The 12589-nt window shown below is 47.9% G+C and overlaps 1 protein-coding gene across 1 annotated transcript in view; it reads right to left on the bottom strand.

Moving 5' to 3' along the window:
* LOC139406308 (damage-specific DNA binding protein 2) overlaps window positions 1–12589 on the bottom strand; it is a 53583-nt gene that overhangs the window by 15641 nt on the left and 25353 nt on the right. The window contains exons 4-6 of the mRNA XM_071148786.1: window positions 4671–4862; window positions 1277–1443; window positions 472–571 (exon numbers count right to left, since the gene is read on the bottom strand). Coding sequence (XP_071004887.1) covers window positions 472–571; window positions 1277–1443; window positions 4671–4862 — 459 coding nt within the window. The remainder of the gene's footprint in view (window positions 1–471; window positions 572–1276; window positions 1444–4670; window positions 4863–12589) is intronic.

Below are 12589 nucleotides of genomic sequence, written 5' to 3'. Positions count from 1 at the left end.
CAGTACCTGGTGTCCATCCATGCCCAGTGTAAACTACAGTATAAATATACAGTACCTGGTGTCCATCCATGCCCAGTGTAAACTACAGTATAAATATACAGTACCTGGTGTCCATCCATGCCCAGTGTAAACTACAGTAGAAATATACAGTACCTGGTGTCCATCCATGCCCAGTGTAAACTACAGTATAAATATACTATATAGTACTGTAGCTATAGTGTAAACTACAGTATAAATATACTATATAGTACTGTAGCTATAGTGAAAACTACAGTATAAATATACAGTACCTGGTGTCCATCCATGCCCAGTGTAAACTACAGTATAAATATACTATATAGTACTGTAGCTATAGTGTAAACTACAGTAGAAATATACTATACAGTACTGTAGCTATAGTGTAAACTACAGTATAAATATACTATATAGTACTGCAGCTATAGTGTAAACTACAGTAGAAATATACAGTACCTGGTGTCCATCCATGCCCAGCAATAAGACTCGTCCAATGTTGTCTCCGGTCACCAACATCTGTCTGCTCAACGACACATCTACACAGCAGTACCACAGACTGGAACAGAGATGTAATCACCATATAAATCACTAATTTAAAATAATAATAATAATAATAATAATAATAATAATAATGTAAACTGCGGTATACTGTGATTATCCTCATCAATAAATTCAGCCAATACTCAACTTGTTTTTATCATACTAAATCACCAGAATGTGATAGACCAGCCTGCGTCTCCTTTATCATCAGACGGACACTACTAAGTGCACTAGTTGTGTTTTTTCCCTTAGATTTAAGATGACATTTGTCAAGGCGCTAAGCTCGCATCCCAAATGGTACCCTATCCCCTACATAGAACAATACTTTTGACTACAGTGAGGAGAACAAGTATTTGGCACACTGCCGATTTTATATTAAATAGGGAATAAGGGTCTAAAGTAGGGCACTAAATAGGGAATAGGGGTCTAAAGTAGGGCATTAAATAGGGAATAAGGGTCTAAAGTAGGGCACTAAATAGGGAATAAGGGTATAAAGTAGGGCACTAAGTAGGGAGTAAGGGTCTAAAGTAGGGCACTAAATAGGGAATAAGGGTCTAAAGTAGGGCACTAAATAGGGAATAGGGGTCTAAAGTAGGGCACTAAGTAGGGCGTAAGGGTCTAAAGTAGGGCACTAAATAGGGAATAAGGGTCTAAAGTAGGGCACTAAATAGGGAATAGGGTGCCATTTCTAAAGCTGTCTAAGTAGGGCCTGCCTCCTCACCAGACATTGTGGTGATCGTGTCCACAGTCTTGGACTCTGGACAGAACCGTTCCTGGACCGCCCTGAAAGTTCTGCTCGGTCAGCGTACCGTCGCCAGACGCCAGGTAGACCTTGGACGGGTCCGTCAGGCTAAACGTCATCCCACCAATAAAATCCCCGGCTCCTTTCTGCATTGACGAACACAAAACAGACCAATCGGAAAACAACTCAATGCGTTTGTTCCGGTGGTTCCTTCCTGTTTCAGTCAGTTGTCCGACCAGTTGGTGTGCCTGGTGAAATCCAACCTTAGCCAATGACAGTTCTGTCCAGATAAACGCGGGCCTATCAGAAGGCAGTGGTCTGTTTCGAACTACACTAGTTCTATCTTGATACGGTGTTGAGAAAAAGGGCCTTGTTCTGCATCCCAAATGGAACCCTATTCCCTATATAGTGCAATACTTTAGACCAGAACCTTATTCCCTATATAGTGCACTACTTTAGACCAGAGCCCTACTCCCTATATAGTGCACTACTTTAGACCAGAGCCCTATTCCCTATATAGTGCACTACTTTAGACCAGAGACCTATTCCCTAAATAGTGCACTACTTTAGACCAGAGCCCTATTCCCTATATAGTGCACTACTTTAGACCAGAGCCCTATTCCCTATATAGTGCACTACTTTAGACCAGAGCCCTATGGCACCCTATTCCCTATATAGCGCACTACTTTAGACCAGAGCCTTATTCCCTATATAGTGCAATACTTTAGACCAGAGCCCTATGGCACCCTATTCCCTATATAGCGCACTACTTTAGACCAGAGCCCTATTCCCTATATAGTTCAATACTTTAGGGCACTAAATAGGGAATAAGGGTCTAAAGTAGGGCATAAATAGGGAATAAGGGTCTAAAGTAGGGCACTAAATAGGGAATAGGGGTCTAAAGTAGGGCACTAAATAGGGAATAAGGGTCTAATGTAGGGCACTAAATAGGGAATAAGGGTCTAAAGTAGGGTACTAAATAGGGAATAAGGGTCTAAAGTAGGGCACTAAATAGGGAATAGGGGTCTAAAGTAGGGCACTAAATAGGGAATAAGGGTCTAAAGTAGGGCACTAAATAGGGAATAAGGGTCTAAAGTAGGGCATTAAATAGGGAATAAGGGTCTAAAGTAGGGCACTAAATAGGGAATAGGGGTCTAAAGTAGGGCACTAAATAGGGAATAAGGGTCTAAAGTAGGGCACTAAATAGGGAATAAGGGTATAAAGTAAGGTACTAAATAGGGAATAAGGGTCTAAAGTAGGGCACTAAATAGGGAATAGGGGTCTAAAGTAGGGCACTAAATAGGGAGTAAGGGTATAAAGTAGGGCACTAAGTAGGGAGTAAGGGTCTAAAGTAGGGCACTAAATAGGGAATAAGGGTCTAAAGTAGGGCACTAAATAGGGAATAGGGGTCTAAAGTAGGGCACTAAGTAGGGAGTAAGGGTCTAAAGTAGGGCACTAAATAGGGAATAGGGGTCTAAAGTAGGGCACTAAATAGGGAATAAGGGTCTAAAGTAGGGTACTAAATAGGGAATAAGGGTATAAAGTAGGGCACTAAATAAATAGAGTGCCATTTGGGTCTCTTACTCCCATGACTCTGTGTTGGTAAACACCCTTAGAGTGGTCCCATTGAAATCCTGCAGCGTGGTGGTTCCCCTGACAGAGGAGGTGAACAGCTGAGTGGGGTTGTACGGGTTAAACTTCAGAGCTGTAATAGAGCCTCCAGGACCAACCTGCGTAAAACACACACAGGAGTAGACACTGGTCCCAAATCACATCCTATTCCCTATTTAGTGCACTACTTTTGACCAGAGCCCCGGACGACAGAGCCCCCGACAAAAGTAGTGCACTAAATGAGAAATGGAGTGCCATTTGGGACTCATCCAACGTAGACCCGATACTATCGGATAAGTCGACGTATTACTATCGGATAAGTCAACGTATTACTATCGGATAAGTCGACCCGATACTATCGGATAAGTCGACGTATTACTATCGGATAAGTCGACTCGATACTATCGGATAAGTCGACGTATTACTATCGGATAAGTCGACGTATTACTATCGGATAAGTCGACCCGATACTATCGGATAAGTCGACCCGATACTATCGGATAAGTCGACCCGATACTATCGGATAAGTCGACCCGATACTATCGGATAAGTCGACCCGATACTATCGGATAAGTCGACCCGATACTATCGGATAAGTCGACCCGATACTATCGGATAAGTCGACCCGATACTATCGGATAAGTCGACCCGATACTATCGGATAAGTCGACCCGATACTATCGGATAAGTCGACCCGATACTATCGGATAAGTCGACCCGATACTATCGGATAAGTCGACCCGATACTATCGGATAAGTCGACCCGATACTATCGGATAAGTCGACCCGATACTATCGGATAAGTCGACCCGATACTATCGGATAAGTCGTCCCGATACTATCGGATAAGTCGACCCGATACTATCGGATAAGTAGACCCGATACTATCGGATAAGTAGACCCGATACTATCGGATACGTAGACCCGATACTATCGGATAAGTAGACCCGATACTATCGGATAAGTAGACCCGATACTATCGGATAAGTAGACCCGATACTATCGGATAAGTAGACCCGATACGATCGGATAAGTAGACCCGATACGATCGGATAAGTAGACCCGATACTATCGGATAAGTAGACCCGATACTATCGGATAAGTAGACCCGATACTATCGGATAAGTAGACCCGATACGATCGGATAAGTAGACCCGATACTATCGGATAAGTAGACCCGATACTATCGGATAAGTAGACCCGATACTATCGGATAAGTAGACTTATTACTATCGGATAAGTAGACCCGATACTATCGGATAAGTAGACCTATTACTATCGGATAAGTAGACCCGATACTATCGGATAAGTAGACCTATTACTATCGGATAAGTAGACCCGATACTATCGGATAAGTAGACCTATTACTATCGGATAAGTAGACCTATTACTATCGGATAGTAGACCCGATAGTAATCGGTAATAGTAATCGGTATGTGTCGTATGTTAAGCATACTATCAATACTGTGGGGGGACTCTTGATGTAAAAATGGATTTCCAAGTCAACTGTTATTGCAAATATGATCGATTACAGTGTTCCTAAACAGTAACACAGACCGGTTTAAACTATTGATTACGGTGTTCTGATTTAAACAGATTTAAAAACTATTGTATTATTTGTGTGTATCATCCTGAACATCTAGGTACACAGTCAAACAAGAAAACGAATAAGCATGCACTCATTAGTAACCCATCGGCCAATGGCGTCGCTGGGTTGTAACGATGGAACCGGTCTTTCCAGATGTGTATCAGGCATTCTCACCCCTTGTATGAAGCTGGTCTTGTTGAGCACGTTGTAGTCCCAGAGGACCACGTCTCCTCCCTTGGAGCCGACCGCTAGCGTGGAGGGGTGCGAGGGGTGCCACTCCAGACAGGTGACCCGCCGGTCAAACGGACTGGCTGTACGGTGGAGCTTATAGGAGGACAGGGAACGTACAAACGGCTCCAGGAGACACTGGGGAAGGGAAATAAGATATAATGTACTGATGATGATTGGGGCCGGCAGGGTAGCCTAGTGGTTAGACTATAGAGGTGTCAGGTAGCCTAGTGGTTAGACTGTGGAGGTGTCAGGTAGCCTAGTGGTTAGAGTGTAGAGGTGGCAGGTAGCCTAGTGGTTAGAGTGTAGAGGAGGCAGGTAGCCTAGTGGTTAGAGTGTAGAGGAGGCAGGTAGTCTAGTGGTTAGAGTGTAGAGGTGGCAGGTAGCCTAGTGGTTAGAGTGTAGAGGTGGCAGGTAGCCTAGTGGTTAGAGTGTAGAGGTGGCAGGTTAGCCTAGTGGTTAGAGTGTAGAGGTGGCAGGTAGTCTAGTGGTTAGAGTGTAGAGGTGGCAGGTAGCCTAGTGGTTAGAGTGTAGAGGAGGCAGGTAGTCTAGTGGTTAGAGTGTAGAGGTGGCAGGTAGCCTAGTGGTTAGAGTGTAGAGGTGGCAGGTAGCCTAGTGGTTAGAGTGTAGAGGTGGCAGGTAGCCTAGTGGTTAGAGTGTAGAGGTGGCAGGTAGTCTAGTGGTTAGAGTGTAGAGGTGGCAGGTGGTCTAGTGGTTAGAGTGTAGAGGTGGCAGATAGCCTAGTGGTTAGAGTGTAGAGGAGGCAGGTAGTCTAGTGGTTAGAGTGTAGAGGTGGCAGGTAGTCTAGTGGTTAGAGTGTAGAGGTGGCAGGTGGTCTAGTGGTTAGAGTGTAGAGGTGGCAGGTAGCCTAGTGGTTAGAGTGTAGAGGTGGCAGGTAGCCTAGTGGTTAGAGTGTAGAGGTGGCAGGTAGTCTAGTGGTTAGAGTGTAGAGGTGGCAGGTAGCCTAGTGGTTAGAGTGTAGAGGTGGCAGGGTAGCCTAGTGGTTAGAGTGTAGAGGTGGCAGGGTAGCCTAGTGGTTAGAGTGTAGAGGTGGCAGGTAGCCTAGTGGTTAGAGTGTAGAGGTGGCAGGTAGCCTAGTGGTTAGAGTGTAGAGGTGGCAGGTAGCCTAGTGGTTAGAGTGTAGAGGTGGCAGGTAGTCTAGTGGTTAGAGTGTAGAGGTGGCAGGTAGTCTAGTGGTTAGAGTGTAGAGGTGGCAGGTAGCCTAGTGGTTAGAGTGTAGAGGAGGCAGGTAGTCTAGTGGTTAGAGTGTAGAGGTGGCAGGTAGCCTAGTGGTTAGAGTGTAGAGGTGGCAGGTAGCCTAGTGGTTAGAGTGTAGAGGTGGCAGGTAGCCTAGTGGTTAGAGTGTAGCGGCTGGTAGCCTAGTGGTTAGAGTGTAGAGGTTGCAGGTAGCCTAGTGGTTAGAGTGTAGAGGAGGCAGGTAGTCTAGTGGTTAGAGTGTAGAGGTGGCAGGTAGCCTAGTGGTTAGAGTGTAGAGGTGGCAGGTAGCCTAGTGGTTAGAGTGTAGAGGTGGCAGGTAGCCTAGTGGTTAGAGTGTAGCGGCTGGTAGCCTAGTGGTTAGAGTGTAGAGGTTGCAGGTAGCCTAGTGGTTAGAGTGTAGAGGAGGCAGGTAGTCTAGTGGTTAGAGTGTAGAGGTGGCAGGTAGCCTAGTGGTTAGAGTGTAGAGGTGGCAGGTAGCCTAGTGGTTAGAGTGTAGAGGTGGCAGGTTAGCCTAGTGGTTAGAGTGTAGAGGTGGCAGGTAGCCTAGTGGTTAGAGTGTAGAGGTGGCAGGTAGTCTAGTGGTTAGAGTGTAGAGGTGGCAGGTAGCCTAGTGGTTAGAGTGTAGAGGTGGCAGGTGGTCAGGTGGTTAGAGTGTAGAGGTGGCAGGGTAGCCTAGTGGTTAGAGTGTAGAGGTGGCAGGTAGTCTAGTGGTTAGAGTGTAGAGTTGGCAGGTAGTCTAGTGGTTAGAGTGTAGAGGTGGCAGGTGGTCTAGTGGTTAGAGTGTAGAGGTGGCAGGGTAGCCTAGTGGTTAGAATGTAGAGGTGGCAGGTAGCCTAGTGGTTAGAGTGTAGAGGTGGCAGGGTAGCCTAGTGGTTAGAGTGTAGAGGTGGCAGGTAGCCTAGTGGTTAGAGTGTAGAGGTGGCAGGTGGTCAGGTGGTTAGAGTGTAGAGGTGGCAGGGTAGCCTAGTGGTTAGAGTGTAGAGGTGGCAGGTAGTCTAGTGGTTAGAGTGTAGAGTTGGCAGGTAGTCTAGTGGTTAGAGTGTAGAGGTGGCAGGTGGTCTAGTGGTTAGAGTGTAGAGGTGGCAGGGTAGCCTAGTGGTTAGAATGTAGAGGTGGCAGGTAGCCTAGTGGTTAGAGTGTAGAGGTGGCAGGTAGTCTAGTGGTTAGAGTGTAGAGGTGGCAGGGTAGCCTAGTGGTTAGAGTGTAGAGGTGGCAGGGTAGCCTAGTGGTCAGAGTGTAGAGGTGGCAGGTAGCCTAGTGGTTAGAGTGTAGAGGTGGCAGGTAGCCTAGTGGTTAGAGTGTAGAGGTGGCAGGTAGCCTAGTGGTTAGAGTGTAGAGGTGGCAGGTAGTCTAGTGGTTAGAGTGTAGAGGTGGCAGGTAGTCTAGTGGTTAGAGTGTAGAGGTGGCAGGTAGCCTAGTGGTTAGAGTGTAGAGGAGGCAGGTAGTCTAGTGGTTAGAGTGTAGAGGTGGCAGGTAGCCTAGTGGTTAGAGTGTAGAGGTGGCAGGTAGCCTAGTGGTTAGAGTGTAGAGGTGGCAGGTAGCCTAGTGGTTAGAGTGTAGCGGCTGGTAGCCTAGTGGTTAGAGTGTAGAGGTGGCAGGTAGCCTAGTGGTTAGAGTGTAGAGGAGGCAGGTAGTCTAGTGGTTAGAGTGTAGAGATGGCAGGTAGTCTAGTGGTTAGAGTGTAGAGGTGGCAGGTAGCCTAGTGGTTAGAGTGTAGAGGTGGCAGGGTAGCCTAGTGGTTAGAGTGTAGAGGTGGCAGGTAGCCTAGTGGTTAGAGTGTAGAGGTGGCAGGTAGCCTAGTGGTTAGAGTGTAGAGGTGGCAGGTAGTCTAGTGGTTAGAGTGTAGAGGTGGCAGGTAGCCTAGTGGTTAGAGTGTAGAGGTGGCAGGTAGTCTAGTGGTTAGAGTGTAGAGGTGGCAGGTAGCCTAGTGGTTAGAGTGTAGAGGTGGCAGGTAGCCTAGTGGTTAGAGTGTAGGGGTGGCAGGTAGTCTAGTGGTTAGAGTGTAGGGGTGGCAGGTAGCCTAGTGGTTAGAGTGTAGAGGTGGCAGGTAGCCTAGTGGTTAGAGTGTAGAGGTGGCAGGTAGCCTAGTGGTTAGAGTGTAGAGGTGGCAGGTACCCTAGTGGTTAGAGTGTAGAGGTGGCAGGTAGCCTAGTGGTTAGAGTGTAGAGGTGGCAGGTAGCCTAGTGGTTAGAGTGTAGAGGTGGCAGGTAGCCTAGTGGTTAGAGTGTAGGGGTGGCAGGTAGTCTAGTGGTTAGAGTGTAGGGGTGGCAGGTAGCCTAGTGGTTAGAGTGTAGAGGTGGCAGGTAGCCTAGTGGTTAGAGTGTAGAGGTGGCAGGTAGCCTAGTGGTTAGAGTGTAGAGGTGGCAGGTAGCCTAGTGGTTAGAGTGTAGAGGTGGCAGGTAGTCTAGTGGTTAGAGTGTAGAGGTGGCAGGTAGTCTAGTGGTTAGAGTGTAGAGGTGGCAGGTAGCCTAGTGGTTAGAGTGTAGAGGAGGCAGGTAGTCTAGTGGTTAGAGTGTAGAGGTGGCAGGTAGCCTAGTGGTTAGAGTGTAGAGGTGGCAGGTAGCCTAGTGGTTAGAGTGTAGAGGTGGCAGGTAGCCTAGTGGTTAGAGTGTAGCGGCTGGTAGCCTAGTGGTTAGAGTGTAGAGGTGGCAGGTAGCCTAGTGGTTAGAGTGTAGAGGAGGCAGGTAGTCTAGTGGTTAGAGTGTAGAGATGGCAGGTAGTCTAGTGGTTAGAGTGTAGAGGTGGCAGGTAGCCTAGTGGTTAGAGTGTAGAGGTGGCAGGGTAGCCTAGTGGTTAGAGTGTAGAGGTGGCAGGTAGCCTAGTGGTTAGAGTGTAGAGGTGGCAGGTAGCCTAGTGGTTAGAGTGTAGAGGTGGCAGGTAGTCTAGTGGTTAGAGTGTAGAGGTGGCAGGTAGCCTAGTGGTTAGAGTGTAGAGGTGGCAGGTAGTCTAGTGGTTAGAGTGTAGAGGTGGCAGGTAGCCTAGTGGTTAGAGTGTAGAGGTGGCAGGTAGCCTAGTGGTTAGAGTGTAGGGGTGGCAGGTAGTCTAGTGGTTAGAGTGTAGGGGTGGCAGGTAGCCTAGTGGTTAGAGTGTAGAGGTGGCAGGTAGCCTAGTGGTTAGAGTGTAGAGGTGGCAGGTAGCCTAGTGGTTAGAGTGTAGAGGTGGCAGGTAGCCTAGTGGTTAGAGTGTAGAGGTGGCAGGTAGCCTAGTGGTTAGAGTGTAGAGGTGGCAGGTAGCCTAGTGGTTAGAGTGTAGAGGTGGCAGGTAGCCTAGTGGTTAGAGTGTAGGGGTGGCAGGTAGTCTAGTGGTTAGAGTGTAGGGGTGGCAGGTAGCCTAGTGGTTAGAGTGTAGAGGTGGCAGGTAGCCTAGTGGTTAGAGTGTAGAGGTGGCAGGTAGCCTAGTGGTTAGAGTGTAGAGGAGGCAGGTAGTCTAGTGGTTAGAGTGTAGAGGTGGCAGGTAGTCTAGTGGTTAGAGTGTAGAGGTGGCAGGTGGTCTAGTGGTTAGAGTGTAGAGGTGGCAGGTAGCCTAATGGTTAGAGTGTAGAGGTGGCAGGTAGCCTAGTGGTTAGAGTGTAGAGGTGGCAGGTAGTCTAGTGGTTAGAGTGTAGAGGTGGCAGGTAGCCTAGTGGTTAGAGTGTAGAGGTGGCAGGTGGTCAGGTGGTTAGAGTGTAGAGGTGGCAGGGTAGCCTAGTGGTTAGAGTGTAGAGGTGGCAGGTAGTCTAGTGGTTAGAGTGTAGAGTTGGCAGGTAGTCTAGTGGTTAGAGTGTAGAGGTGGCAGGTGGTCTAGTGGTTAGAGTGTAGAGGTGGCAGGGTAGCCTAGTGGTTAGAATGTAGAGGTGGCAGGTAGCCTAGTGGTTAGAGTGTAGAGGTGGCAGGTAGTCTAGTGGTTAGAGTGTAGAGGTGGCAGGGTAGCCTAGTGGTTAGAGTGTAGAGGTGGCAGGGTAGCCTAGTGGTTAGAGTGTAGAGGTGGCAGGTAGCCTAGTGGTTAGAGTGTAGAGGTGGCAGGTAGCCTAGTGGTTAGAGTGTAGAGGTGGCAGGTAGCCTAGTGGTTAGAGTGTAGAGGTGGCAGGTAGTCTAGTGGTTAGAGTGTAGAGGTGGCAGGTAGTCTAGTGGTTAGAGTGTAGAGGTGGCAGGTAGCCTAGTGGTTAGAGTGTAGAGGAGGCAGGTAGTCTAGTGGTTAGAGTGTAGAGGTGGCAGGTAGCCTAGTGGTTAGAGTGTAGAGGTGGCAGGTAGCCTAGTGGTTAGAGTGTAGAGGTGGCAGGTAGCCTAGTGGTTAGAGTGTAGCGGCTGGTAGCCTAGTGGTTAGAGTGTAGAGGTGGCAGGTAGCCTAGTGGTTAGAGTGTAGAGGAGGCAGGTAGTCTAGTGGTTAGAGTGTAGAGATGGCAGGTAGTCTAGTGGTTAGAGTGTAGAGGTGGCAGGTAGCCTAGTGGTTAGAGTGTAGAGGTGGCAGGTAGCCTAGTGGTTAGAGTGTAGAGGAGGCAGGTAGCCTAGTGGTTAGAGTGTAGAGGAGGCAGGTAGTCTAGTGGTTAGAGTGTAGAGGTGGCAGGTAGCCTAGTGGTTAGAGTGTAGAGGTGGCAGGTAGCCTAGTGGTTAGAGTGTAGAGGTGGCAGGTAGCCTAGTGGTTAGAGTGTAGAGGTGGCAGGTAGCCTAGTGGTTAGACTGTAGAGGTGTCAGGTAGCCTAGAGGTTAGAGTGTAGAGGTGGCAGGTAGTCTAGTGGTTAGAGTGTAGAGGAGGCAGGTAGCCTAGTGGTTCGAGTGTAGAGGAGGCAGGTAGTCTAGTGGTTAGAGTGTAGAGATGGCAGGTAGCCTAGTGGTTAGAGTGTAGAGGAGGCAGGTAGTCTAGTGGTTAGAGTGTAGAGGAGGCAGGTAGCCTAGTGGTTTAGAGTGTATAGGTGGAAGGTAGTCTAGTGGTTAGAGTGTAGAGGAGGCAGGTAGCCTAGTGGTTAGAGTGTAGCGGCTGGTAGCCTAGTGGTTAGAGTGTAGAGGTGGCAGGTAGTCTAGTGGTTAGAGTGTAGAGGAGGCAGGTAGCCTAGTGGTTAGAGTGTAGCGGCTGGTAGCCTAGTGGTTAGAGTGTAGAGGTGGCAGGTAGTCTAGTGGTTAGAGTGTAGAGGAGGCAGGTAGCCTAGTGGTTAGAGCGTTGGACTAGTAACTGAAAGTTTGCTAGATCAAATCCCTGAGCTGACAAGGTAAAAATCTGCCCCTGAACAAGGCAGTTCCACCCACTGTTCCCCGGTAGTCTGTCATTGAAAATAAGAATTTGTTCTTAACTAACTTACCTAATTTAAAAAAAGTTCAGGAAGTGTTTATTTGTGTAAATGTTTAAACTAAAAGGAGGGAGATTTGAGAAAATACACCATCAGGTCTCTTTCACCCTCAGTGGCTTCATTCTTCAATAGTATTGTAGTATTATAGTGCTGGGTGTGTCTTTGTTTAGCGTGTGAAGAGGGTGGAGTTGGTAGTTAAAATGTTAATATGAGTCATTCAATTTTAATTTAATTTACACTAGCAGATGTTGAGACTCTCTCTTTAAATATATACTATTTTACCTTTACATCATCAATCAGTAGGTACTGTCAGACACTACTGTTCCCTAGTCACCCTACTAGCTGTCAGACACTACTGTTCCCTAGTCACCCTACAGACACTACTGTTCCCTAGTCACCCTACAGACACTACTGTTCCCTAGTCACCCTACTAGCTGTCAGACACTACTGTTCCCTAGTCACCCTACTAGCTGTCAGACACTACTGTTCCCTAGTCACCCTACTAGCTGTCAGACACTACTGTTCCCTAGTCACCCTACAGACACTACTGTTCCCTAGTCACCCTACTAGCTGTCAGACACTACTGTTCCCTAGTCACCCTACTAGCTGTCAGACACTACTGTTCCCTAGTCACCCTACAGACACTACTGTTCCCTAGTCACCCTACTAGCTGTCAGACACTACTGTTCCCTAGTCACCCTACTAGCTGTCAGACACTACTGTTCCCTAGTCACCCTACAGACACTACTGTTCCCTAGTCACCCTACTAGCTGTCAGACACTACTGTTCCCTAGTCACCCTACTAGCTGTCAGACACTACTGTTCCCTAGTCACCCTACAGACACTACTGTTCCCTAGTCACCCTACTAGCTGTCAGACACAACTGTTCCCTAGTCACCCTACTAGCTGTCAGACACTACTGTTCCCTAGTCACCCTACTAGCTGTCAGACACTACTGTTCCCTAGTCACCCTACTAGCTGTCAGACACTACTGTTCCCTAGTCACCCTACAGACACTACTGTTCCCTAGTCACCCTACAGACACTACTGTTCCCTAGTCACCCTACAGACACTACTGTTCCCTAGTCACCCTACAGACACTACTGTTCCCTAGTCACCCTACAGACACTACTGTTCCCTAGTCACCCTACAGACACTACTGTTCCCTAGTCACCCTACAGACACTACTGTTCCCTAGTCACCCTACAGACACTACTGTTCCCTAGTCACCCTACAGACACTACTGTTCCCTAGTCACCCTACAGACACTACTGTTCCCTAGTCACCCTACAGACACTACTGTTCCCTAGTCACCCTACAGACACTACTGTTCCCTAGTCACCCTACAGACACTACTGTTCCCTAGTCACCCTACAGACACTACTGT

Source organism: Oncorhynchus clarkii, chromosome 4 (assembly GCF_045791955.1).
Source record: "Oncorhynchus clarkii lewisi isolate Uvic-CL-2024 chromosome 4, UVic_Ocla_1.0, whole genome shotgun sequence".
Classification (NCBI taxonomy): Eukaryota; Metazoa; Chordata; class Actinopteri; order Salmoniformes; family Salmonidae; genus Oncorhynchus; species Oncorhynchus clarkii.
This window is presented reverse-complemented; position numbering and strand designations above follow the sequence as displayed.